Raw genomic sequence first — 26316 nt, forward strand, 5'->3', positions numbered from 1 at the left:
GCTGCTATCCGCCTGAAGGCTGCCGTGGATTCTTAAGCTTGAGCCCCATTTTTCTTAGCTTGTAATGGCGCTGCCTGAGGCAATGAAGAAAAAGCACTTTATCCCTATTATCCAATGCTGATCACTCCCATGTCCAAGTGTAGACACACATGTTTGCCTTTTTTCCCTCTTTACCTGTATGAAAGCACTTTTGACCAATTTATTTATGAATGTCTTCCACTTTTATTACATTTCATGCCACTCGGCAAAGGGCTTAAAGATTCTTCTCAGGAGCTTTGCATGTTCTTGTGTAAACCTGTAGAGCAGATGAGAAACAGAGTGTTTCAGTGAGGTATGCATGTGTACACACCCCAAAGAAGGGGAGTGTATAGTACATGTAGACCGAACACCTTCAACCTCCTGTAGTCTGCCCGTTTTACCTTAGGGGAAGTATCAGTTGTTTTTATTCATCAGGGACAAACACGTAACACTGCAGCCATGGGGAAGCAGGTAAGATCTGATAAAGAAATGTTTAGTGGTATTTGGTTAAGGGAGTTTAATTTGTTCTAGGTCTATATTTGGTTTTTTGTTAGACTAAGTGGAAATGGTAATCATCCCAGGCTGAGAGGTGGAACAATTGGCCAGCACGTTTGTGTTGAGTTAGAAAATGTGACTAGAATTACTTAAATCCTTGCACATGCAGTTCAGCCTGATAAAAGTTTTACCAAAGTTGAAGTCTTCTTCAAATAGACTTTTAATAATTATACAGTAATGCTGGCTTGTCCCATGCAAATCTACAAATTGCAGTAAACACACACATACATGGATGCACAGGAATGAAGAACCAGGTTTGCAAGTCAGGAAGCACTGCATTTTTCTCTATGTGTATGACATTAAAGGTGTTTTGTTTGTGTTTCTTATACGAAAGTTCATTTGGAGGCAGAGCCACATATGCTGTCTTTACAGCAGGTTCAGTCTTGTTTGCACATGCAAAACATCTGCTGACAATTAAATCCTTCGGAGATATCAACTTCCTAATAAAACAACTGCTGGCACATTATTGAACTGACAAAATATGAAACATTTCCTGCGTACAAGGAACTATTTGTCATGATTCTTTCGTTGTCCAGTATGTTCAGCTTATGTTTACAAGACAGCTTATGGTTTTCAATGGGTGGCATTGCTCTCCTTGTAACTTTTATTTTGGGGAGAACTAAAACAATGTGATGTTGTTGTAAGACAGAAGAGAATGTGTAATTGTGCCAAATAACTGTGGATAGGGAACTCTGGCGAATTCATTTTGGTTTTCAGTACTTTCCTTCATGCAAGCATCTGGTTCTGCTATTGCAATGAAATGCCCTCATTCCTTCAGTTTTAACAGTTCGAAACTACAGTTTTGTTTCTTGCTATCAATCTTTTGTGAACTATACTCATTCAATGACCTATTTTTCCATAAACTGTCCAGAGAAGATTGTTCATTTGCATGTAATTTTACCTCCGTGAGTGGAGATTTTTTTGAACCTTTATTTTAAATCCACCTCTTGCTGTGATTACATAGGTCTGTTTCTTCGTTCTTGGTTCCAAATGATAAACAAAACTGTCTCCATCAGCTCAGCAGTGCCAGCTCCATTAGCAGCTGTAAGAGCTCTGGGCCTCCTTGTTGTGACAGGGCAAGAGCCGAGGCTCGTTCAGTCTCAATGTCAGAGCCAACATGGAAACAGGGTTCACCAGTGTGTGCGAGTAAATTTGTGTGTGTGTGTGGACTCACCCCTCTGATCAGCTCAGGCATTTTCCGTATTCTTGTATTGGAAATACAAATACTGCTGTTGGAAATACAATTTTAAATGTTGCATTCCTCAATCTTGCTGCACAACTGCTTTGTTGACACCCAGATTTGAAGGGAAAATATTTTGCAGGGACACACTAAGACAAGGTGACCACCCAAACCACTGATCATATTGACAGACCTCTTGCATCAAAAGTATGGGACTTTATAATATTGTGGATACTACTGATAGTTCTGACTGCAACAATAACAACACTGTCAAAAGCAGTTCATCCTGATCAGATAGATTTTTCAAAAACATCCCTCAGCCCGGATGCAGCTGACCCAGATCCCAGCAGCTGGGCTTCACGCCTTTGGCTCTGACAATCTCCTTGGACACATGAACACAGCACACCACAACAGATGTTCAGACTCCCCCAACATTTCTTGGTGTAGGACGTTTAAACACAGAGGTGTAGGTGTAGTGACTCCCTGTAGTGAGCTTCCCTCACTACAGGGAGAAAGAACAGTGTAGGTCTTAAACCTCTTCATGATAGCTTTTACCTGCCTGTCTTAAATTGGCACTGTAGTGACTTTAAATGCTGCTGCTGCTCAAAAAAAAAAAAAAAACACTCTGCAATTGGGGGCTGGGTTTTGGGTGGAGTTACTTTAGCAGATGTGAGGGTGGATGAGTGCTCCACTGTCACCATCTCAGTGAAGACAAATTTAGTGTTAAAGGACGATTTGTGATAAAGATGTGACATTAGTTTCTGCATTTGATCCCTCAGAAGCTGGAAGCAATTACAGACTTTTCCAAGCAGCAAAGAATGCAGCAGGCGTACACCACACCCTTTCAAAAGACATTTATTTTCCAGAAAAAAAAAAACAAAACAAGACATAATTCAGGCAATGAGACTGTGGTGTGGACCAAACATAACACATGACCTTACTTCCCCTAAACTCCTCCACTGTTTGATTCCAATAATAAAACAAAAGACAACCCAATTTTTCATTGTATTGGTTTCAACCACAAAGAATAGTTGATTTTCTTGGCAACTGATGTTTAAAAGTTTCACTGTCATTTTTTTAACTTCATGTTAATCATTCCATTGAGAAGAGTAGTCATACAGGATTGTGGGATATGCATTTAAACGTTACCAAAAATGTATTTGAGGCAGTGTGCCTTAAAATGACTAATCTGTAAAAAATGTCAGAGTCTTTCATTCTAAAATCTATCACACCAGTTAGGATCACAGCTTTTATTTGTTTGCTAGGCCTCAACAGAAGAACCGACTGACAATTGATTCTGGTGGCAAGATCATTCGTACAGCACCAACAAAGCCGCAGCATGCTCAGAGGAAACAAATCAATTTCAGGTCAATGTCCAAAAAGGTCCTATATGCTCTCCCAATTAATTCTTAGTGTATAGACAGCTACTGTGTACACAGTTTCTACCTGGGATGACTGTGATCAATAGCTTCAACAATTAAAACGGGGACATTTTCTCTAATATTTCACTTGTGTTAACCCTTAAATGTACGAGTGACTGGAACCTACACTCTTCCATAAGGGGGTCAAAAATGTCCCGTTTTTGAATCAATGTTTTTTTATGGCACTTTTGTCATTTTAGCAAAAATAATCATTTTTATTATAATTTTGGTCACATGAGAATAATTTATTTCTCATTTCAACAACTTGGGGTTCAGTGTCTTGCCCAAGGACACTTTGACACATTGCCAGGAGGGTCCGGGAATTGAACCACAGTGGACAACTGCTTCACCAACTGGGCTACGGCCATGTAATTTGTAGTATTGTCCCACGCCCTGTTTGAGAGAGTGTATATGTGTGTTTGTGTGTGTGACTCTCTTGCCTTCTTGTCGCATCACTGATGCCATCTTTGTTACTTGAATGTTTTGAACGACAAGCAAACCATTGATCAATATGTAGCTACAGTATATAAATAAATGCACGCACGCACGCACACACACACACACACACACACACACACACACATGCAAACACACACACACACATGCACAGTAATGTTAGCTAGCTAGTATTACAAACTATAAAATGTGAGGCAGATTTGATGATGGATGCATGGTTCACGCAAAAGTCATGAATTACACACACACAGTACATACTCTAATGTTAGCTTCATTTTTTTTTTTTACCTCAGAAATGTGTGTGCTTGTCCTTCATGACTACTGTGTGAAAGAGTATGTGTTATCGTCTCTGGGGTCCACAGAATATATATTCCTGACAGTCAAAGAATCTGAGGTTTCCATGAAATTCCATAGGAAATGAATGCGGCTCATTTTTCACCCACCTATAGAAGCTTGGGGTAGTAATACAAAAACTACAATTTTGAAAAATGGTAGATTTAAGATTTCAGTGGCATGATGTCGAAGCATGTTTTTTGAGAAATAGCTGAACTATGAAATGATAACTTTTCATTACAACGATATTGCAGGAAAACGACTTCACCGGGTCATTTTTGACCCAATTATGCATCTAAGGGTTAATTCTAAGGTGTTCGTTTATATGGTTGATGTTTGGATTGATTGTATGTTGCTTAGTTATGAGCAGTATGCCTTTGGGATAAAAGCAATTAAAATCTTGAACCTTTGCCATGATGGGAGCTGGCTATGCTTTCATCTTTTTGTTTATTGGCAAAATGATGAGTGCCTTTGTTTTTTCCTTTTTTGTTTTTGTTTGTGCAATGTCCTAGTTGGAAAAACAATTATTACTGCTAAAATTAGGGTTTGTTTTCAAAAAACAAACTTGATGCCAAAGCATGTGCTTACTCAATTGGGCATGTGCCCTCAGACTTAATGGCAAACACAATGTGATTTTCTGTTTTGTGTTGCCTTGCACTTGTAAGTGGTCTATGATCTGATCACTACTGTTCAGTGAGCAGCAGAATAGATCTATTGTGAGGATGTATAGAGCTGTGTAATAAATGCAGTGATGCAGCACAGCCCTGGAGACTGATCCCATCTGTTCAGGGCCTGGTTGTGAAGTCAGAAACTCATCAAAACGTGGTCTCCAAGGTTGGTGCAACCCCCTTTGTCTCTCCATTTGTTCCCCCTTTGTCTTATTGCTAAGAGGGTGGGGAGCCAAGAGCAAGAGCTCAACCTCAGAGAGGAGGGGGAGAAACGAGCATGCAGACACAGTATCCATGAAATGACCCAGTGGATGCACCACTTCCTGGGCATGTTTATTGCCCAGTGAGCACACGGCTGAGGCTGGGGCAGGGTGGGGAGCTCTTGCAATGAGGGAGGGAGGGTGGAAAAAGACTAGCCACCATGCTACTGTATGTTTTGTTTAGCCTCTCATCCATGTGCTGCTAAAAGAAAGCTGAGACATCAGTCGGAGTTGAATCTTTGTTTTATAGCAGCACCCTAGACCACAGCATGTAAGTCAAGCTTGCTTTGCCTCTAGATGTTTTGACTGCTGATTCCAATAGAAAAGTTGTGGTGATTTGCTTTATTCTGTTCTTTTTTCTTTTCCTATTTTGTCTGTGGATTTAATAAGATTTCTGTCCATTATACATTTATTTCCTTGCTACTTTCTTTTGTGCATGATGTGGATTTGGACACCTTTCATACAGACTTCTTTGTTCAGTGCAAACATTAGCGTGCACTTGCTACTGGCTGAGAACCAAGGTTGAGCAAAACCTTGTAGCATGATGACGGAGCTAGAAGATAACTGCTGCTCCCTAAGAGAAAGCTTATGTCTTCTTTACCCATCAAAGTTTATGTAACATCTTATCTTATTTTTCAGGAGGGCTTTATTGGCCCCCTTCAGGTTCCCTATTAATACAGCTTGATGTGCCAACTACCACTAACAGAACTGCCTTAGGCAGAAAGTGGCCTTATTTAGTGACGATGAATGTTCATTTGTTTTGAATAATTATTCAGACAGTGCTGTTACTCAATGATAAGGGAATATATAATGCAATATATTTTCGGGAGGTAATTGAACCAGGATTATACCAAGATTGTCAACATCTTGATTTCCATTTACATAAATACATGTAAACAAAAATAAGTGTTTTTGCTTCTCAATTTTGTAAATGTTGCTATATTATGACATAATGAGCGGCAAAGATTTCAATAGAAGTTTCAGCTAATTGTACGTTGTTCAGGTCTTTGGAGGCTATGTTGTTATATACAAAAATGTTCCTTCTTGCTTTGCTAGGATAAAAATCACAGAAACTGTGTGTGTTACCCTGGACCAAGGCTCAAGTTGGACTTTGAGTAGATGAGGTGGGGACAGTTGCTAAAACCGCAGCCTAGACAACTGTTCTTTTTTTACGAATGGCTAAAACAGAAACAGACATTTTTTCCACTTAATGTTTATTACAGTTCAGAAGGGGCGTGACTTTGGATAAACCATTTTTCACATTTAAAAAGGACTGGCCTCAAATGTCAGTGTGATGCTTCAATGCATGTCGATGAAGCAAAGTCATTATTTCACTGACAGTTTATGGATCCACACAGCTGTGTGGCCTTGTGCAGGGGCATTCACACTTTTCTGGTGGATTGTCTCACTGCCGAAAAATACTAGAGAGGTGGTCTACAAGTGTAGATTGATGTGGGAATAATGTACCGTAGCATTGTTTGTGTGTTTCCACGTCTTTTTCATAGAAAATGTATTTTCCTGTGCTGTTTACAAATCCATTAGTGTGTCACTAATGTGTGCAGTGTGAAAGAAGCAATGGAGTCACCCTGGAAGTCATGGCTAATTTGCGTGTTGTCTGTCTTTACTTGTAAGCCTAAGAGTTTAGTTTTGTTCACTGGGAGCAGAGTGACCCCTCTCGGGTATTGTTGTCCTGCTAACAGCGCTTTTACACGTTTCTTTTCCTTACAAAATGCAGCAGACTTTAGATTGGCATGGGATGTTGGAAGGAACTGGAGAGTGACAGACAGCAGTAGGCTTGACTAAGAAACAAACAAGCTGTGAAGAGAGCTGAAGGTTTGCCAATGAAAAGATTAGAGTGGCATTTGGCTCAACCACCAGGATGCATCGCTGCTTTTGCCACACTGTCATGGCAACGGAAGCTTTATGCTTCCCTCCCGGTCTGCCAACGAGTGTCCGCACTGTACCAAAGAGCCATTTAAAGATCTTGTGATCATTCACATTGACTCTAACTTAGTTAGTCATGTACAACATGGGGGATATTTTGTAGAATTCAACAGTGTGAAATAGGCATTTTATCGATCACTCATTTGCATGACTTTATTTTCTTTTCAGTGCCATGTAAATGAACGAGCTGCATAAAAGTCTATTGTAAATGAGTATGTAACCTCAGCTGAGCATCTCCACAGGGCCATCCATCCCAATGCTCCCATTTGTCATGCAGAGCACCTCTCTCCCCTGGTGACCAATCAGTGTAGCCTCCTTAGTGGCTAAAAAGCACCCCCTCACCATCTCATCATTAGCTGTGATTGACAGCTTCCCAAAGAAAGGAGGAGGGTTATTTACCTCCTTACGTTCTCATGGGACTAAGTTAATGATCCCAGCCAACGAAATAATACAAAGAGGGAAAAGCCTGAGAAGTCGATGCCTAGTTGAACCATTTGGAGCAGTTTTGGCTTCCTTTAGAGAGGATTACAGAAGAGTCTGTGTGGGTAGCATTTCAGAGATAGCAGTAAGACAGATGAAGGACCAGAGCATGGACAGAAAGTAGGAGCTAAGAGGAGGCTTTTGAGTGTTCTCTTCCTGGGTTTCTGTGTCTGTTACCTGCACTATGGACTGTGTGACTGACTAAGATGCTCACAGGTAATGGGTGGAACTTCTTTTTTAGTGGGTGACAAGGTGAACAAGTCTCCTTCAGCTCCTGTCAGAGTTACATTTGAAAATTTTTGCTGCTGAAAAACTTGTTTTGCTTTATATAGAAATACAGCAAATTGTTTCTGGATTCACAGAAAAGTAAAAAGATGTTGAAGTTGGGGTCTTTTTGTTTTCTTTTTTCATGATGGTCCACATTGCTCATCATACCAAATGCCCCTGTTTGCATGGGGTTTCTTGCAAATAACCAAGATAATGTGTTGATGTTACTTTTCAGATCGACATACCATAGACTCTTAAGTTTTTTATATTGCTTGCACCTTTCATTTTAACACATTATTGAACCCTGCAGGCTACAGTAAAACTCTTGGCAGGAGTTCGGCATTGCTACTGATCCAAGTCCATCTATTCTTTATGTGCTTTGGTTTTATCACTTAATAAAAACACTTGCTTTACATAAAGAAAGTGTACCACAAACACTAACTTGATGTCACTGACAAAATCATCTCAGGCAATGGCCCTTAACCTACAAACCTCATAGTCAAACTGTGACCTTGGTCTCAAAACATCAGCTGAGAATCTGATCAAACTTTGTGTGATCAGCATCGCTGCCTGGACGCTGGTCGTGTCAGCCAGCACATGTTTGTGTTGGGAACATTTTCCTTTCAGCCAAAGACTGGTGAACAGATGCCAACAATTTCAGACAACTTTCAACACTATCTAAGAGTCAGCTAAGTTGCTGTCGCAACCACAGCACATTCCTGTGTGTTTCCATTTCAGTGAATATGTTCACATGGAAAAACAAACGGGTGTTATTGATTCCATTGCTTTGGGAACGGCTGCGACAGTATTATTGATAAAAGCTAAGGTTCCCAATCTAACTTGGTTTTAATGATCGGTGTCTGTGCTGATGGACACAGGCAACTGCTAAATGGCACAAATGCTGATGGCACTGCCTCTTCAGAGTTTGACTGAACATGGTTAAAACTCGCTTGTGAATATCATGTTCACAATTTGTGTGAATATTGAGAAAGACAGTGTTTGTATGCAGTGACTGGTTTTGGGGTGTGCAAACTCCTGTTATAGCTTCCAGTGATAGAATGATAGACCAAACCAGTGGTTCGGCCCCCTTCGTATGATTGGCTAATACAACAATTTGCAGCCCACAGTATCTAGATGGGATAGGTATGTTTGCATACTAGTCAGTGAGAGGAGAGAAAAAAAGCAGAAAGTTCTGATCCTCTTGTTGGTTTTCAGTATGCTTAGAGAACAAAGTTAGAGAGTTAAAAACACCCAGACAGCAGTGTAAGGCACTTTGCTGAAAGTTCAGGCCACTGCAGTGGATCAGCTTTACAGAATTTAAAGGTGGCTCTTTCCTGTCTTGCCTGTTTATGGACGTAATCATGTGGCGGGTAAGTCAGGAGGTTATTCTTGACTCTGTCTGTTTTTTATATCTCTGTGCCTCTATGTTTTGCAACCAAAACACTGTGTCATCATATGTTTCCAAGCCTCCAGGCAGGGCTCTGTGCAAGTGCAGAGGTTGTTTGGCCTTGTTTTGTTCACAAATTCCTGCCTGCTTTCTAACTGTGGATAATACTTGAGGGGTAGGATGACTAAGTGAGATAGTCTTGGGGAATTTCGTGATTAAAAAGTGTCAAAGAGAGTGGGAGTAGGAGCTATGCAGTTTACTGTATGCTTTGTTCAATTTCCTTAAACATGTACTTCTACATTAGCTATTTAAAATAATATAATTTCTTAGAACAATCACTCTGGAGTACTTTGCTGGTTTATTTCTGAGTGTACAATTATAGCAGGTTAATCTTTGCCTCTTCTCACCTTAAAAGTTTTCTTTTACTCGAAGAGCTTCACTGCATTAAGGGCATTAAAACCAACCTTTTACCCATAGTCTGGCAACCTCGTGACCTACAAAATACCATTTACTCATTTGAGAAGATAAAAGAAAAAAGACATTTCTCACTACTATATGCACATACTGTATGCTCTGGACACAGTTTATGACAGATTTATACCATAAAAGCACCACAAAGTTATTTTCCATGAGCTAATGAAGAGTAAAACTGGGACATACTAGTAGGGTCTGTCGCCTTTTCTCCTATTAATTAGTAACTTATCTTGTTCCTCATCTTCCCAATAGAGTGCGCTGCCTTTGATCAATAGTGTGACAAATAGATATCAAGCTGTCACCATAGCAACACATCTGCAGGTCTTAACAAAGAGCAACGTTTTTAAAAAAGGGTGGGGTGAAATGTTTTGGAGGGCAGATGTGCGAATAATACCAGCAATTTTTTTATTTTTGTCCATAATTCGTTTGCAGAATTGGGCGAGACAGAAAACAATAGAGGAATCACACTAAACTAAATTTGAACCATTTTAACAAGTAACATTTGAATTCGAGTTTTAGTGTATTATTTAAAATAGCCACACGATGTCGCTCTCTGAATGTTTTCCCACGCAGCAATAAAAACCTCATTCTTGTCCAGTGCCGATTACAAATTGCTTCTCCACACACGATACAGCTGCTGAAAAATAAACCAGTTTTGTAGGCTGCGTTTTAAACTTAAACGAAATGCATGATTCTCGTCGGTAGTTTTGACCTTTGGGACTTTTCTTCTGTGTGGACATGTAAGCAGCAGGCAGCGGCCACATGCTTGGAAAGTCTCTTTCTGCAAAGTTCCTGTGGTCGTGGAAATGACAAAGTTTTCCCGCTGATGCCACCTGCCAAGCCGCGGAGAGGAAATAAGGGTTTGGTGAAACTTTTGTTGGTGACCACCATGACCTGTACAGCACAGACAGTAAGAATACTGAGAAAGCAAAGGCAAAACCAAATGTCTAACTGAACTTTTTAACTGAAAGTTTTCCAGGTCTTAGTTTGCCTCTCAGAAACCCATTCATTACAAACTGCCTCATGCACATTATAGATCATAGCTGTTTCTTAATCTGCAGCTTCATTTAATCACACATTACTACTCGCTGGGGAAAGAAGCTCAAGCATCTGAATTCAAAGTTTATTTGATTAATCTCTTGCTTTTATTGCGATTTCATGTCTAATAACACGAGTTTGCCACACGAGTGCACATGTAATCTTGTCTGACAGAGGAGTTTTACACCCAGTAACCCACGTGTTCGGACTGGTAATTAACTTACCCTCTGTAATAATGGAAATTGGTCAGGGCCAGGCTCCATGACGCTAATCTCAGTAATCTGTACAGCTGCATATCAGGTAGATTCGTCAGTCTAATCAGGAGGCTGGTGCAGCTACAGCTGTAAATCACATTAGGTCTGAGGGGGCCACAGTGGAGCTGGGTGCTGCAGAGCAGCAACAGGCCACATTGGTCACAGCTACGCTGTGTAGACAGGATTACAGATAAATATGTTAGGTGTCTGCCCTAGGAAAGAAGACAAAGAGCAATCACACCGTTTCAGTTGCTGAATACGTGGTTCAGAGCCATTACTAACGGTGGTGAAAGACCATAACCAGAAGGATCAGACAGTGCTTGAGCAGTAAATCGTCTTCCTATCTGAGATATTGTAGTTTTTACACCTCTAAATGACCCATTACTTTCTAATCAAATAAAACTTGAAATGTTAAGTACTCAGGTGCTTCCATTGAGACCCACACAGTCCTCAGTCATTTCTGCTAATCGTTCACACTAAGCAGCTTGAATCATAATTCTGCTGCGCAATACATAAACTACAACGTTAACAAAGTGAAATGCAAATGCAAAACTGTCCAAAAAGACATTTCTATGCAGGAAACTATCACAAACTTTCTGGTAATAGCAAACGCTGTTAAAGTATTAGTTTTGTGATATGAGAGCATAATTGTATGCGGGATCACGGTTTTTATATGTTCTAGGTTTATACAGGCTTTTGTCATACTCTTGTTTCAGAAGTTGTTACTGGTAGTGAAGGAGCTACAAATGCCTTTGGCCATTATATTTATGCTTTTTGATCTTTATTGTTCATTATTATTAGCTTCTGAATGCAACAATAGTCCTATTGAAACACATAAAAATACTATCTGTCAGTATTGAGGTAGGTTATCCAGCCGCTGCACAAACTCACCTGACAGGTCAGGATGGTGCAATACACTTGTCCATGTGAATACATGTTTTCAAAAAAAAAGACAGAATTAAGCAAAAGACAAGACGTAAAAGAAGAAGTTTAAAGTTATTTGTTAAACTTTTCTTTCGGTTCTGCTAAAGCAGGTTAACTCAACTCTTCCACCAGCTGATCTGATGATGCTTAATTCCCTTCCAGCTGGAGACTTTACAGAACTAGGGGAATGCCTGACACATACCTTTGTGCATTTCCCAAGCCATGTAGCTCACACCCATCGCTTTGTCTGAACTTTAGCGTGTCTTTAATATTTACGGTTTGTATCTGTCTGTCAGCGAGGGTAGTCACTCAGGGGACTCCTTTTGAATGACAGGAGAATTAAAATGGAGCACAGCAGGGGTGTGTCTGGAAATAGAGGCACATGGAAAGCAGATGGTACCTCTGTGATTCCCACATGAAAGCCAACTGGGACAGACTTGGAAGTAGCAGATGATGCTATGTAGTGTCTGTCTTTATATGTACTCTAGTCTGTTAGGGAATATAGCGAAGTGTCTTTCATCTTTTGCTCCTATGAAGTTAAACAGGAAAAAAGAAGGTAGACAGATGCACATCAAGCACCACACTAATGCCACCTGGTTAATGTTGTGGTAAATGGGGGTCAGCATGAGCACTCAATGCAGGCCCACAGGCACTGGTGTCCTGACATGTGGTCATCATGGCCAGCACCACATTTCCTCGCATGCTGATCCTTGTCCATCAAAATTTTTAAAGTTACCATGTAGCTGATGAGTATTGTTTTATTTTACATTTGTTTTACAGCATTTAGTGTAACTTAGTTCGTTTAATTAAGACATACTACAGTTAGTAAGGAACAGACAACAGGCTGTGATGTATAGTTCACTTTGTTTGTTGGATACCAAGAGACTCACAGGCCCTTGTCCCCATTTACAATGAAGTTTTGCTGTCTCTCAAGTTGCCTCGTCTGTGTTTGTGCTTCATCGTGTCCCCTGTGGCATAGCCAAGAAAAGTTCCAATCCACAACATTGTGCTGCTAAAAGCAGAGGGATGGTCACACAGGAACTTGAAACTGATCCTGAGGCTTTGAATTTCTGAATGGGCAGGGCACAGAGGACAGTAACCTGCCTGTGAGGACTTGGGCTGGGGCTCTGCACAATCCTGTGCCTCTGCTTATTTGCGGATTTTGACTCCCTCTGTCTCTCTCTCTCTTTCACTCTCTCTCTCTCTCTCTCAGTCCCACGCTTTTTTCTGCTCTCCCTCTCTCTTCCAGTGCTGGCCAGCACTCCAGCTGTAGGTGGAGCTGGCTTTCCTGGAATTGTCGGGCAACTTTTCCTGTTGTGCTTGCTACCTCTTGCTCAATCTCTTGGTTGATGACAGCTCTGCTGCAGGATTACTGGGGCTGTGAAGACGGATGCCCATCTCCACAGCATGCTGGGGGTTATAGCGGGCGCATTTGTTGTCATAAATACATTTTCATGATTCAGGTCAGAAGTTCTCCTTCAGCAGAAATGTCTCGGCAGTGCAAAGTGGGGCGAAATCCATCGGTGGGTAAAGTAAACTGTGTATGAATGGGTGAGCTTTTAGGAGTGCCTAATGTACTTGGGGCTGTCACAGTGTTGTTTTACAAGCTTTTTGTAACTATTGGGCATTTTATACCATGGATGGTGACATCACAGGTTTAGTGTCTTTGCATTGTTTTGTCATACGAAGCTCTTTATTCGTTTTGTATTTAGGGCACCCTGGTTGAATTCACAACTTAACCTGTTTGACGAGACTTGCACAAAGACAGGAGCTGCTATGTTGTAGCTGGTAGCTTTGCTATGTGATTTTGTGATGTGTGTCTCAGAGCAAAGCCTTGTGGAACAAATTCAGGAGCTTAATGTACTTTTGTTTATTTCCTTTATAAGGGTGACTTTGGCTTTACTGTATTTATAGAGATTATAGAGATTTTACATTAAAAGCCTGTTTCTTTAATAGTTAAATGTTAATAAATGATAAGATGCCAAGTTTCAAATCTGTGCCTAAACTGTATGTTTAAACATTTAGTTTAATACTTAGAGGTTTGCATAGTTGAAGAGGTTGTGTTTAATCCTTAGTAATAACTTCTAGACACCTGCATTCATGCTTCGTCTTCAAAGAACATAATAGCAGAGAAACAAAGGCCCACAGATGCATCACAGCACTAGAGAGAAGTGCAACAATTACCTCTTGTCTTGTACAGTACTGTGGGATGGTTTAGTGTCTGTGAAGAGTTGAATAAGAATGGAAAGAACAAGCCCAGGTCTGTATCCTCATAACTTCAAAAGGCTACTTGTGTCCAACTGTCCTGATAATGAGCTTTTGCCTTCTTCACACATAATGAGTCGAGGTAGAGAGTTCACATAGAGAGACGCTGTGAGCACAGTGTGTCCACTCGCAGCTGGGGTGTCTGACTGTCCGGGAACAAAGGCTTAGTGTCTGTGATAGTGTGGAGTCCCAGCAATCAGCAAGCAGGCCAATACACTTCTGCATGGCTGAGCTGTCAGTCCTCACTGGCCTGCTGGCCTACGGTCTGCAGTATAGAGAGCACACATGGGGACAGGCAAGATTCTTCCTGTGCCAAATTAAAATGAGTCACTGGTACATTCTCGAAGTTCAGCCAAATAGAGCATGCACAAATCTTGTATATGTATGTATTATATGCAAACACGTGTTTCTGTTCCAGTAGTCTTATGCTGGCTCATTTTATTTCTCTAATTTGCTTGATTTGCATAATCAGATATAATCGGATAGGTTTACATCATATTTATATTCGTTTTGAGTTCGGAATGGAAACCAAATGAGACTCGCTTAACATAGAGATGAATAATTTAGTTTTTATTATCCAAGGTACCAAATAATATAGATAGAATATGCAAGATGTGTGTTTTGTTCATAACAAACTGTGAAAAAACATATGATAAAACTCAATCCATAGAGCTTCATATAACTTGATTTGGTCAACCAACAGCCTGTTTGCCAGCACATATGATAAAGAAAAGCTGAAGTTTCTCACAATCCAAATGCGGTACGAAGAAAAATTTTGCTTTACATTCTGTAAGATGTTGAATGTTGAATTAAAAATACTTTTAGATCAGTTAATTATTTTAATAGGTGCTTTTTTAGATAGATTTGTTTTCTGTCCAGCTGTTCAGCTTTCAGGCTAATTGGATGATAATTTTAGCTCAACTCAACATGATGTACTAAAACATGAAAATCCTTCGCAATAAGTCTTTACAACCTGTCAAGCTTGACATTTTTTTATAGCCACAACTTTCTAATTCAATTCTGTACCATCTTTACAGATAGCTGATCAGCTTCCCTGGATTTCGCTGACCTCCCCTCTTTGTTTTGCCTGAAGATGGAAACACTGGAGTCGGAGCTGACCTGCCCAATCTGTCTGGAGCTCTTTGAGGACCCACTGCTCTTGCCCTGTGCTCATAGCCTTTGTTTCAATTGTGCACATCGTATCCTGATCTCTCACTGCACCCCGAGCGAGCCAATACAGTCCATCACCGCCTTTCAGTGCCCAACCTGTCGCTATGTCATCACTCTCAACCAGAGGGGTCTAGACGGACTCAAACGCAACGTAACCCTACAGAACATTATCGACCGTTACCAGAAGGCTTCTCTAAGTGGGCCCAACTCTCCTAACGAGACTCGGCGTGAGCGAGCCACCCTTGACAGCAAAGCCATGACATCTCCCAGTGACAGGGTGCAATGTCAGTTCTGTGAGCAGGACCCTCCACAGGATGCTGTGAAGACCTGCGTAACATGTGAGGTGTCATACTGCGAAGAATGTCTCAAGGCCACGCACCCAAACAAGAAGCCTTTCACGGGCCACCGTTTAATCGAACCCTTGCTGGACTCCCATCTGCGAGGGCTTATGTGTCTGGAACATGAGGACGAGAAGGTCAACATGTACTGTGTGACAGATGAACAGTTGATCTGTGCTTTGTGTAAACTGGTTGGCCGACATCGAGACCACCAAGTAGCAGCACTCAGTGATCGATATGACAAACTCAAGGTAAGAAACAATCTAGGTTGAGGAAAGCTTTGGCGCATATATATATATATATATATATATATATATATATATATGAAAGCAATCCTTTTTTATCCCTTTATTTTATCTCCATGGACACCTGTTTAAAATCTTTTGATTTTCTTATAATGAATAACATTACCTGACAGTTGCACCTGTTATTAGTAAATGTATTGAAGATCCATTTTACCAAACTACTGCACTTTTTTGCTGCCTAAAACAAAACCCTTTGACATCATTTATTAAAAATGCAAACCCTGAATTGGTGAAGTAAAAGTAATGTGCCACTTAAAAATGTGGTGGTCTCGATTGCGGATACTAATAATTCACTGAAAATTTTATGTCAAAAAAGATTGCCTTCTGTGAAACCCATTTTTTAGGCAAATGGAAAGTGCTTACCATACAAAATTACTTTGTTTCTCAATTAGATTTTCATTTTGTTTGAATATATAAATTTCTTTCTAAATACGCTTAAATCCCATGAAAAGACCTAAACCAATGATTAATAGCCAAATCCTGATAAATCAAATTTACTGGTTTGACAGTCTTCTGCTGTGATCCAAAATACATAAATGAGCTACACCATTGTGGTGTGTCACTGTAATGAAGATGGACCTTGTAGTTCATTGTAAGTTTTTCTCCTATAAACTAAATAGTAAATTGTCATCAGCGTATTCATGACTTAAAATAGACCCCAACACATACACTATTTAGTCCCGTTTGTTAACAACAAAGCACTCATGACTTGTTTTTAAAGATGCATATAGTCAGTAGAAATGAAATAATTTGGGCATTTTCCTGGGATTTGTTAACAATAACAGAACAATATAATACTGTAAAATATTTTGAGACCAAAAATAATAGGAAATGCCATAGGAAATGTATAATATGGATGTGTTAATACAGTACAGATGAATAGAAGTGAAGTGATTTGTAAGCTGTCTCTCACTCGGCTTAAATGTCTTAAATGTTACGACACCCATTGCTAGAGACTGCCTTCACAGTTGTAGGTGAAGTGGAATTGCTCACTTTAATCAGATAGGCTGAAATCAGTAAGGTATGAGAAGATGCTGTTAGCTGGAGCATATTAAAAGGTGGCTTTGCATTCAGCCTTTTAAAGATGTGAATTAGCTCCCATCATGATCCGCTGTGGCGACCCTGAACTCTCGGGATAAGGCGAAAGGACAAAAAAAATAAATAAATGCGAACCTCACAGGCTCAATTTTGCCACTACAATGCAGCCATTTTGGTGATTACAGTATTTCAAAACATTCGACATACACAAGGCAGCGTGACAACGTCTTTCATATTGTGAAAATTAATAAGTGAGCCGAATTGTCAAAGTTTGTGCAAGATCATCCTAAGGATTACCCAGACAATTGCATGTCATAGACTGCATGACTTAGAAATAAAGACTCCTTGTTTTCACACTCACAGTGTTCATGCATGACTCACAATAGAAAGGTTTACTGTATCACAAGTAACACTTGAAACCCTTTTTTGTCCGTTCCTGGGTTTCACAATTCTTGGTCACGGTGAAACTGGGTAGCAAACAATCTTTTGCAACATTTTGCAAGCTGGGTCAGAGGACCAGTCTTAACCTGTCTCCTTTGTTTGATCATGCTGTCATTGTGCAGAGATCTGCTGGCCGCTTTCTCTGTGTGGGGCGTGGTCTTTCACACCAGGAGGCAGACCAGGTGATCAGCATCATTTCTTTGATTACACATTCAGGGTCAGATTTCTGTTATGGATCGGCCTAAACCTGAATGTTTTTAAGGACTCTTATTCATTTAGCTATCATTAGAAAACCAACATATTGAGCCTTGGTTAAGTTTGGTACGTACTATTTAGTGTATTGTTATTTTCTATTTTAATAAGCCCATTTTCAAGTGGGTAAAGACAGTAGGGTGTTACATTAATTCACTTACATGAAAAGAGAATTTTATTCTTTATTCTTCTTTTACTCTTATTCTAGCTAGGATTTGTTTTCTCTGCTGTACAGTACAATATCTCCAGTTACTTGATTGAATTTTACAGTGGCACATATTCCTCTCATATGCCTTCTTTTTGTATCTCATTGACCTCATAATACACGCTTCTAGCTGCATTGTTAGAAGCCTCAAGTGACAGAGGAAACAGCAATTCCAATCTTAGAGAAAAGGAAAATGTTTTTTTCTCGTGGCACGCAGGGCAGCACCCAGGTGGCAGGCAGCTGAGCTTGTTCAGAGCTGTTGGTTTTTCCAAACAGATGTTTACAGCAACAGTGCCTCACATTTCTCTGAAATTCCCACTGAAAAGGACACTGTGTGTGTGTCGGCATGTCTAATGCAATCATTTCCTATGTCTGGTTTTGGCATTATGTGACATAATCCCAGCTTGATACTGTATCTGTTATAACTTAGTTCATATCAATTTATTACTATTTGGGGTCAGAGGAGGGGTCGAACAATATCCTAACATGCACTGGATAAACATGTTGAGAAAAACAAACACAAAAAAACAGGTTGCCAGTCTGTGTACAACTTGTATATAAACAAAACACGACACCAACGTCTTAATTCTGATCCAAATTTGAGTTGCATAGCTTTGAACTGTGTACAGAAACCTGTGTAAACAAATGGAGAACATACAGCCTCAACAAAGATGTGCTATCTTGGTGCTTTTTGAAATGAAACTCAGACCCAAGGTTTTCCCTCAGAGAGGTCCTAATCACTGATCCACAGTGCTGCCATGTCGTTGCAGTCAAAATAGCAATTTTTGTAAAATTATTATATGAAGTATTTATCCACATCTTTTATAAACAGCAAAATTTAACCTGAAATGTTTAAACAAGACTTTTTTACACCTGTGTTTTTCTTACTGTGAATTATTAACTATTTCATATAATTATGGAAGAAAAATCCACAGTATGTGTAAACTCACATTAGACAATATACAGTATGGTGTCAATCTAAGTTAGTGAACTTTGTTGCTGTAGTTCTTCGTTATGTTTGTGAAACAGTCCTGTAATTTGAACTAGTGCTCTTTCTCGTATGATGTGTTTTTGTGAAATTCAATGAAAGCTTAAACTTCCCTCCAACAAAGTAGAAATCACAGACGTGTAACAGGACCTGTGGAGTTCACAGGATGAAGTGACAACCTTTGACAATGGATAGAATTTCTAATGTTGACACAGGATAAAACTCCCAAGTCCTGACAGTGACCTGTGAGAGGAAGGAAGAGAGGATGGCCAAAGCAAAGGTGTAGGACCAGAAGCTTTCACATACAAAAGGAAGCTGCTATTCTTTCCTCTCATCAGCTTCAAATGGTTTTAGGAAAGAGACCTCCATTAAGGAGAGCTGTCTGAACACATAAAGGTTATTAATGTTGCAAGAGAAGCCATATTTTAGGCAGACTGAGAAATCCAGGACAACAAAAGCAGACGGGTGAACTCACACTGTCTCTCATGCATTAGGTCTCCTCCAGTTGGTCCCCCCTCAATGTGTGTGTGTGTGTGTGTGTGTGTGTGTGTAGGGGGGGGGGGGGGGGGAGAGAGTGGGTGCTTATTGTAATGTTATGATACTTTTTCACAACATAACAACAATACAATATTATGACTTTACAGCTTATAGATTTGGTAATATTCACCATCAGTTTGATGCTTGTCTTAAAAGTTGTGAGCCCAGCTCACCTTCACCTGCAACTCAGCATCTGAAATGGCTCTCATCACCTTCTCCTCTGTATAAATAAATCATATTTTTCAGAGCCCTACAATAAAGCATCTGCTATTTTAGGACTCGCTGATGCACACACGTTATAAAATCACAATGTGAAACATCTAACTGGAAACAGCACTCCACTATTTGCTACAGTGTTAAGTTTTTCCAGACCTCTCTTAGCTCTAAATTCTCTTCTTTGAACATTTATGTTTCATTTGATAGAAGAAAATCATAGACAACTTGAGATATTTGTGAAATGTTTTTTGCAAGACAAACTTAGACCCCAATTCTGCAGTATTATACTAATGTACTGTTATTTCTAGGATAGCAAGGGTTTGTCAGTATTTTTTAGGCCATAAAAAGAAAAAAAATTTCTGTTTATTGTAGAAGACTTTTAAAGATAGATTAATAAAACATATTTTTTAGTTTTGGTCTAATTTAGATGAGAAAAAAGAAGTTACATTACATTTTCATAATTTTTTGTGCGACTACACTTTTATTTTTATTCAAATTGTTGATACAGTAGGACTCTTTTAATGTTATTACACATTCATGTTTGTAAAAAAAACATTTATTAGGAATAGCACAGAAGACATTTTGAACCATCTCAGTCATCATGCTGCCCAATTACAGCAAGAGATTAAGTTTGAAACATAAGCCTTTGATCTGAGTCGGTGATTAACACAGCCGGGGTTTAGTCGTCCAAATCACTGGCAGATGCTCTGCTAAGCTCTGTGGCCTCAGCAGGCAGTATGATGGGATCTTTGGCACACAGGGAGGACTGGGGGGGTTGGAAGGGGGGACTCCACACTGCTCAGAAACCAAATGTAGCCAGTCATATCCAGTGGCAGCCTTGTGTATCCTCTCCTTAGTTTGCTACACCAGAGCCACATATGGCTCCTGTGTTCCCATTCACAAAACTCTCCTCCATGATTTATTCAGCTGTTTACAGTTTGATGGGGACGCTGTGTGGAATGAAATATTTTCAATTTTATTTTGCAGCAAGCCTTGGATTCCAACCTCAGCAATCTAATCAAGAGGACCAGTGAGTTGGAAAGTCTGATGAGCAAACTTATCCAAACCTGCCAACATGTGGAGGTAAGGTTGTTTATCTGTTCCCTTTCAGGTGGGGACTGTTCAGTGGCATTTCATGGGTAACAACTCCTTAAATTCATGATGAATTACTCTATCTGAGAGTGGCTTTTCATCATGTCAACAAGATTAAGTGCTCATTAGACTATAGATCAGCAATTTCTGTAATGTAAGCAGTTTACTGCAAATTGAGTATTTTCAAAACAAGTGTAAGTCTAATATTTATAGTATGTGTAACCTGGTAAATATTTATTCTATAATGAATAAGATTGATTATTTTAACTCACCATGCAGTTACTACCACAGATCATTAAGCTGATTTGGGTAAATTAAAGTGCCACTTCGTTAAAGACAAGCAATCACTGGGTGCCGCATGTTTACTACAATGACTGTGATGATGCATGTGCTTAGGGTAAAAAGACAATGTAGACAGTCAGCTGATTACCACTGTAGCTCTAATATTGTTTGTCTCATAGGGTTGGCATAGAATTTATCATGCTTTTAGTAACGCGTGTTCTAATGAGTTCAAATTGTGAATTAATTACATTTCTGTTACTGACATCCTCTTATCTGTGTATGTGTCCTGTGTAGGTAAATGCATCGCGGCAAGAAAACAAGCTGCTGGAAGAATGTGACCTGCTGATTAATATCATACAGCAGAGAAGACAAATCATCGCTACAAAGATAAAGGAGGGAAAGGTACTGTTTATCACCTTTTGTGTCTCGATAACCTTTGTTTGTGTTTCACCTTGCATGTCTTGATAAGTTTACTTCTCTACACAGCTGACAAGCTCGTTTCTTACTCATCTGCAGAGCATGCTCGTGTTAACGGATTGTGGCCGTAAAAACACGGTTTGGCCAGTCTGGTAAAAACCTTGTATTTTGAATATTTGGGGCATTTAGAGCAAGAACATTTATTTAGTTCTGAAAGGATCAAACACATTTTATCATCTTAGCAATGAGAAGTTAAAGTCATATGCAGTAAAACATCCTCAACATATTCAACTTAATGCAAACAGGACCGGTACCTTTATGTTGCTATCTTTAGTACTCTTCTCTAAAGTTTTCTACCAAATTCTGAAAGTAAATATTACATACTGTATATAATGTATATTGTATATTTATAGTATTGAATAAATGTTGTCTTCATTCTGTGACTTCCCCTTATCCATCATCTCTGCTCATTCATCCACTAGCTGTATTTGTTTTTCAGTTGGAGGGAGCAGGGGCGATCCCAGCCAGCACAGGCGGGATGTACAATTCAGTGGTGGTTTAGAGGAAGCTTTGTGACCTCTCAGCATATTTAGAATGTATAGCCCATTCTCCTTTTCTGACCCTGAAGTTTAGACATTTACAGGCATGTCCTGGGACCTTTTTGGATAAATTCTCTTATTTTGTCGTGTATATTTGCTTATACTAAAAACAAAACTAATGTGTAAGTACCAAACTGCACAACTGAATGCTTGTCCATACAATTAATGGGCAAGGGAATGTTAAATAGTTTCCTTTCCTTTTCCCCTGATGGATGTCATTATAGAATTAGTGCCATGCTGTGCCACGCTCAGTGTCAATATACAATAAGATCATCCCTGCATCTTGCGATGACCGTCTCTGAAGGAGGACTATTTACTCCTCTCATGTCAGGCTCTGAGGTGGATCTTAGCCACTAAGCCAGTGAGGCACATATGGGGCAGAAGAGGGTCTGATGATGTTAGGAGGAATGTTTTGAAAATACACCTCTCGTGCCAGTGTAGTGTATAGAGCAGGTTGTATCTCACAGTTTTGAAAGTATTACAAATCTAATTGTCCAAGGTGCAAATTAGATTTTTCCCCAGGAGGATTTTCTAATTGGGGTTGTGAAATCTAATCTAACACCTGGTAGTGTTGGTGCCTCGTGCACGAGGTTGTACACTAGTTGGTTTACTTACCAGGCCTTTCATCTATCAACATTTCCTATTTTCTGCCCAGTCTGTGAGGCTAAGGAAGCTAGCCCAGCAGATAGCCAGCTGCAAGCAGTGCATTGAGAGGTCCTCTTCCCTCATATCACAGGCTGACCAAACTCTCAAGGAGACAGACCATGCTCGCTTTCTTCAGACGGCTAAAAGTATCTGTGAGAGGTGAGATGTACAACTAAATGCAATACAATCAAAGAGAATATATAGTATACAGGGTACATAACTGTCACAATCTCTTGTATGTACCTCTTTATTACAGAGTATCCATGGCAACAGCATCTTCTCAAATCCTGTTACCAGAAATTAACCTGAATGACACTTTTGATAGTTTTGCTTTGGACTTTACAAGGGAAAAGAAAATGCTAGAAAGTTTGGATTACCTGACAGGTAAGTTACAAGTTGTTCAACTTAAAGCAACAATATTTTACATGAGTCTAGTTAAACTTCAATAATGGTATTATTTACCATCAGTGGTCTCCGCAACATATTCTAAGTCTTTCAGTTTGTTATTATGTTGTTCAGTGCAGAATCTACTGTGCAGAGTCTACTCAACTTTCGTTATTGTCCTTTGTCTTCTAATTGCAGCTCCAAGTCAACCAGTAATCCGCGAGGAATTATCTACAGCTTCGTATGACACAATCACAGTTCACTGGACATCAGATGATGAGTTTTCCGTGGTATCATATGAACTTCAGTATGCCATTTTCACCAGCCAATCTAATGTTGTCAGTAAGTCTATAGGCAATGCTCTCTGGTAAATGTACTCTGTAATGTTTGTTGTGGATACCATGAAAATGCTGTCGGGATTTTAAAGGGATTTCACTAAATGACTTGGTTGAGAGTTATGTTACAATATCCCAACATAACATTGTGTTGAAGCCGAGAGCTCTGAGTGTTCTATCCTGGCTCTTACGGGTAATGAGATGTTACCAAAATAGTTCTGCATGGGTCCAGTTTTTAAACGCTGCACCCACAAAGCTCAGAACCAACCCGTTAGCTACACATTTATCTGGCCTGCAGAATGACTTGTTGGAGGACATTCAAATGTAAAATATACTTGCTCAGTCAGTACCAGTTGCTGTAATACAATGTCACATAAATTATATTAAATTGGATGCGATGAAACTGTCCTAGTTAAATTTTCGGTGATTTTATTCATGAGATTATTCCTCCTTCTACATGCACGCAATTTTTGCGTGTCCATACATACTATTAGATATAAATGTTTTTTACCTGTTATACATTATTTTTGCTGATTACCAAATACTCAAAATACTCTACATTTTTTGCTGTGTCTGGCAACAAATTGAGAATAATAATGGCTCAGTCAGATCAGATTCATGTCCACATGTACATCATAGGCTCAGTATTATCTCTGGGGCTGAAATAAGTAGCAGACTGTTTGAATTGATTCCTCTAAAAACAATCTAACAACAAGCCTGATTAAGCCGTGCCCAAGGACACTTTAGTAAGTGGTAATGCGACTACATTTGATGACCCAAAAGTGGCAAAACTAAACAGCTCATACAATTACGTGTATTGTCTCACTCCTTGATTTCAAACACTGAAGGACACGCTCTGGAGTTTTCTAGACAAATAGGTTTATTCTTTGCCAATGATTTTTGTGTTTTTCTGGGTTATAGGTTTGTGTAGCTCTGCTGATAGTTGGATGATTGTACCAAACATCAAGCAAAATCACTACACTGTGCATGGACTGCAGTGTGGCACAAAGTACATCTTTATTGTAAAAGCCATAAACCAGGCTGGGAGTCGCAGCAGTGAACCAGGGAAACTCAAGACAAACAGTAAGTTCAGTAACTACTACATTAAATTTACTCTTCATTTATTAATTATCCCTGCATATTTTAATGCAATTTATTAATCTGCATTTCAACAAGTTTCAAAGGTCTTGTCTGCTTTTTGTTTTTGAGGCCAGCCGTTCAAATTGGATTCAAAGTCTGCTCATCGGAAGCTGAGGGTGTCCCATGACAACCTGACAGTGGAGAGGGACGAGACATCATCCAAGAAGAGCCACAGTCAGGATCGTTTCTCCAGCCACAGTAGCTATGGTGTCACGGGAAATGTTTATATTGACAGCGGCCGCCATTACTGGGAGGCTCTAATAGGAGGAAGCACATGGTAAAATCACTTCCAGCCACACTAGTAACATGTTTTTTAGGATGGAAATGTAGGTCTGTTGGTTGTCCCTGACTAAAATTTATTAACAAGTATTGGGTGGACTCCTATAAAACTTGATTTCCACGTTGATGTTCTCTACTGAAGGAATTATTGTAACTCTTCATCTTAAACTATGTTTTTGTCAGATAATTTAGTTTATGTTTGAAATTGTATCTTTGCATGCAGACGTTAACATTTGGCTCACTGTGCCTACATATATAACCTTACAGAGGTATTAGCATGGCTGCAGACTCATAGCTACATTCATTCTATCATGAAAATTGTTTTATATTTACAATGTACTATATTTCATTTAGCTTTTCATTGGTTTTGCAGGTTTGCAGTGGGTATTGCCTACAAGTCAGCACCAAAACATGAATGGGTGGGTAAAAACTCAGCCTCCTGGGTTATGTCTCGCTGCAACAACTCATGGGTGGTGCGTCACAACAGTAAAGAGGTGCCCATTGAGCCTTCACCCCACCTGCGGCGTCTTGGGGTATTGTTGGACTATGACTCTGGATCTTTGTCTTTCTACGATGCCGTGGGTTCTCAGCACTTGTATACATTTGACATTGCCTTTGCTCAACCAGTGTGTCCTGTGTTCAATGTGTGGAACAGGTGTTTAACAATCCTCACTGGACTCCCCATCCCAGATCACTTAGAGGGAACAGACTACAACAACTAACAAAATCTGTCCTGGCTTTTCTTTGTCTACCCACAAAAAGAGATCAGACTGCCTGCACCTCTATGACTGTGATAACCACATCCTTAAAGTTGGTAAGAAAGTAAAAATGGCAGCAAAACAAGATGCGGTTAATTGCCGGGGTCTACTTTCCTAATAAAGCCTATGCTGAAACTAGTTGGAATTATTTAAGAAAGTATTTACAAGAATTTGTAAATGCATTTCTTTGCTTTGCACATTTATTTACATTACTCCTCTTTGTGGTTTAAATGTTTGCTATTTTTGCTTCACAAAAATATTGGGTAAGATATAGAATTTACAGTTTTCTTATTATTTCTAAGTTTATATTACACACTTTTTTTACTCCTGTTTTTTTCTAAGGTGATGATTTATCTTGTACAAGCAACAAGCAGACTCTTTGACTTTAATGTTTTTGAAAGGTTGTATTAAATGCTATTTTAAATGTGACACTTTTGAAAAGTCACTTAAGAAAAGGCCCTTTGCATTTCTAAGCCACTTGTACCATAACACAAATGTGTCCTTGTCACTGTTTTGTAAGATGCACTTAATGGATCACGCAAAGGTAGTTGGCAAGAGTTTGAAGTTTTAATTTGAGACCAGTCAATTCAACAATTTTCCAATCTTTATTATTTGTAAAAACTGTGCTACAGTTTAGGATTATGATGTTATTCATTTTCTCTTTGTAGCAGTTCCAGATGTGTCAGCATTACTGTTTTAAGTTTATCTCTGGAAAGATACAATAAAAGTAATTTAATTTAATCTTGTGTGACTTGTTCTCCTTGTTTAAATTGTACTGCATTCTAAAAATCTCCTACAGTAAGATTATAATTGAATGCTTGTTTACACTTAATTATACTTGTTCTGCCATTAAACCTGGAACAAACCATTACGAAACTACAATGAAAAGAAAATGCCACCACTAAGAGGAACAGTGTCAAACTTATAGGACTCACTGTGACCCACACGGAGCCACGAAACTTCTGACAAGA

At 39.5% G+C, this 26316-nt stretch overlaps 1 protein-coding gene across 7 annotated transcripts; it reads left to right on the forward strand.

Moving 5' to 3' along the window:
* Positions 1-371: 371 nt before the first annotated feature.
* On the forward strand, positions 372-26086 carry mid1 (midline 1). Of its 7 annotated transcripts, none has more exons than XM_067516500.1 (11): positions 372-489; positions 14962-15683; positions 17339-17398; positions 20402-20497; positions 21083-21190; positions 22460-22608; positions 22706-22833; positions 23032-23175; positions 24090-24251; positions 24378-24585; positions 24961-26086. In XM_067516500.1, the coding sequence occupies exons 2-11, from the start codon at positions 15018-15020 to the stop codon at positions 25307-25309; spliced, it is 2070 nt and encodes a 689-aa protein (XP_067372601.1). In that variant the 5' UTR covers positions 372-489; positions 14962-15017; the 3' UTR covers positions 25310-26086. The 7 variants fall into 7 exon arrangements, with proteins under 7 accessions (XP_067372601.1, XP_067372604.1, XP_067372605.1 ...); XM_067516503.1 differs by lacking the exon at positions 372-489 and adding an exon at positions 5027-5162; XM_067516504.1 differs by lacking the exon at positions 372-489 and adding an exon at positions 7398-7531.
* Positions 26087-26316: the final 230 nt, after the last annotated feature.

The sequence above is a fragment of the Channa argus genome, chromosome 9, assembly GCF_033026475.1.
Source record: "Channa argus isolate prfri chromosome 9, Channa argus male v1.0, whole genome shotgun sequence".
Taxonomy (NCBI): Eukaryota; Metazoa; Chordata; class Actinopteri; order Anabantiformes; family Channidae; genus Channa; species Channa argus.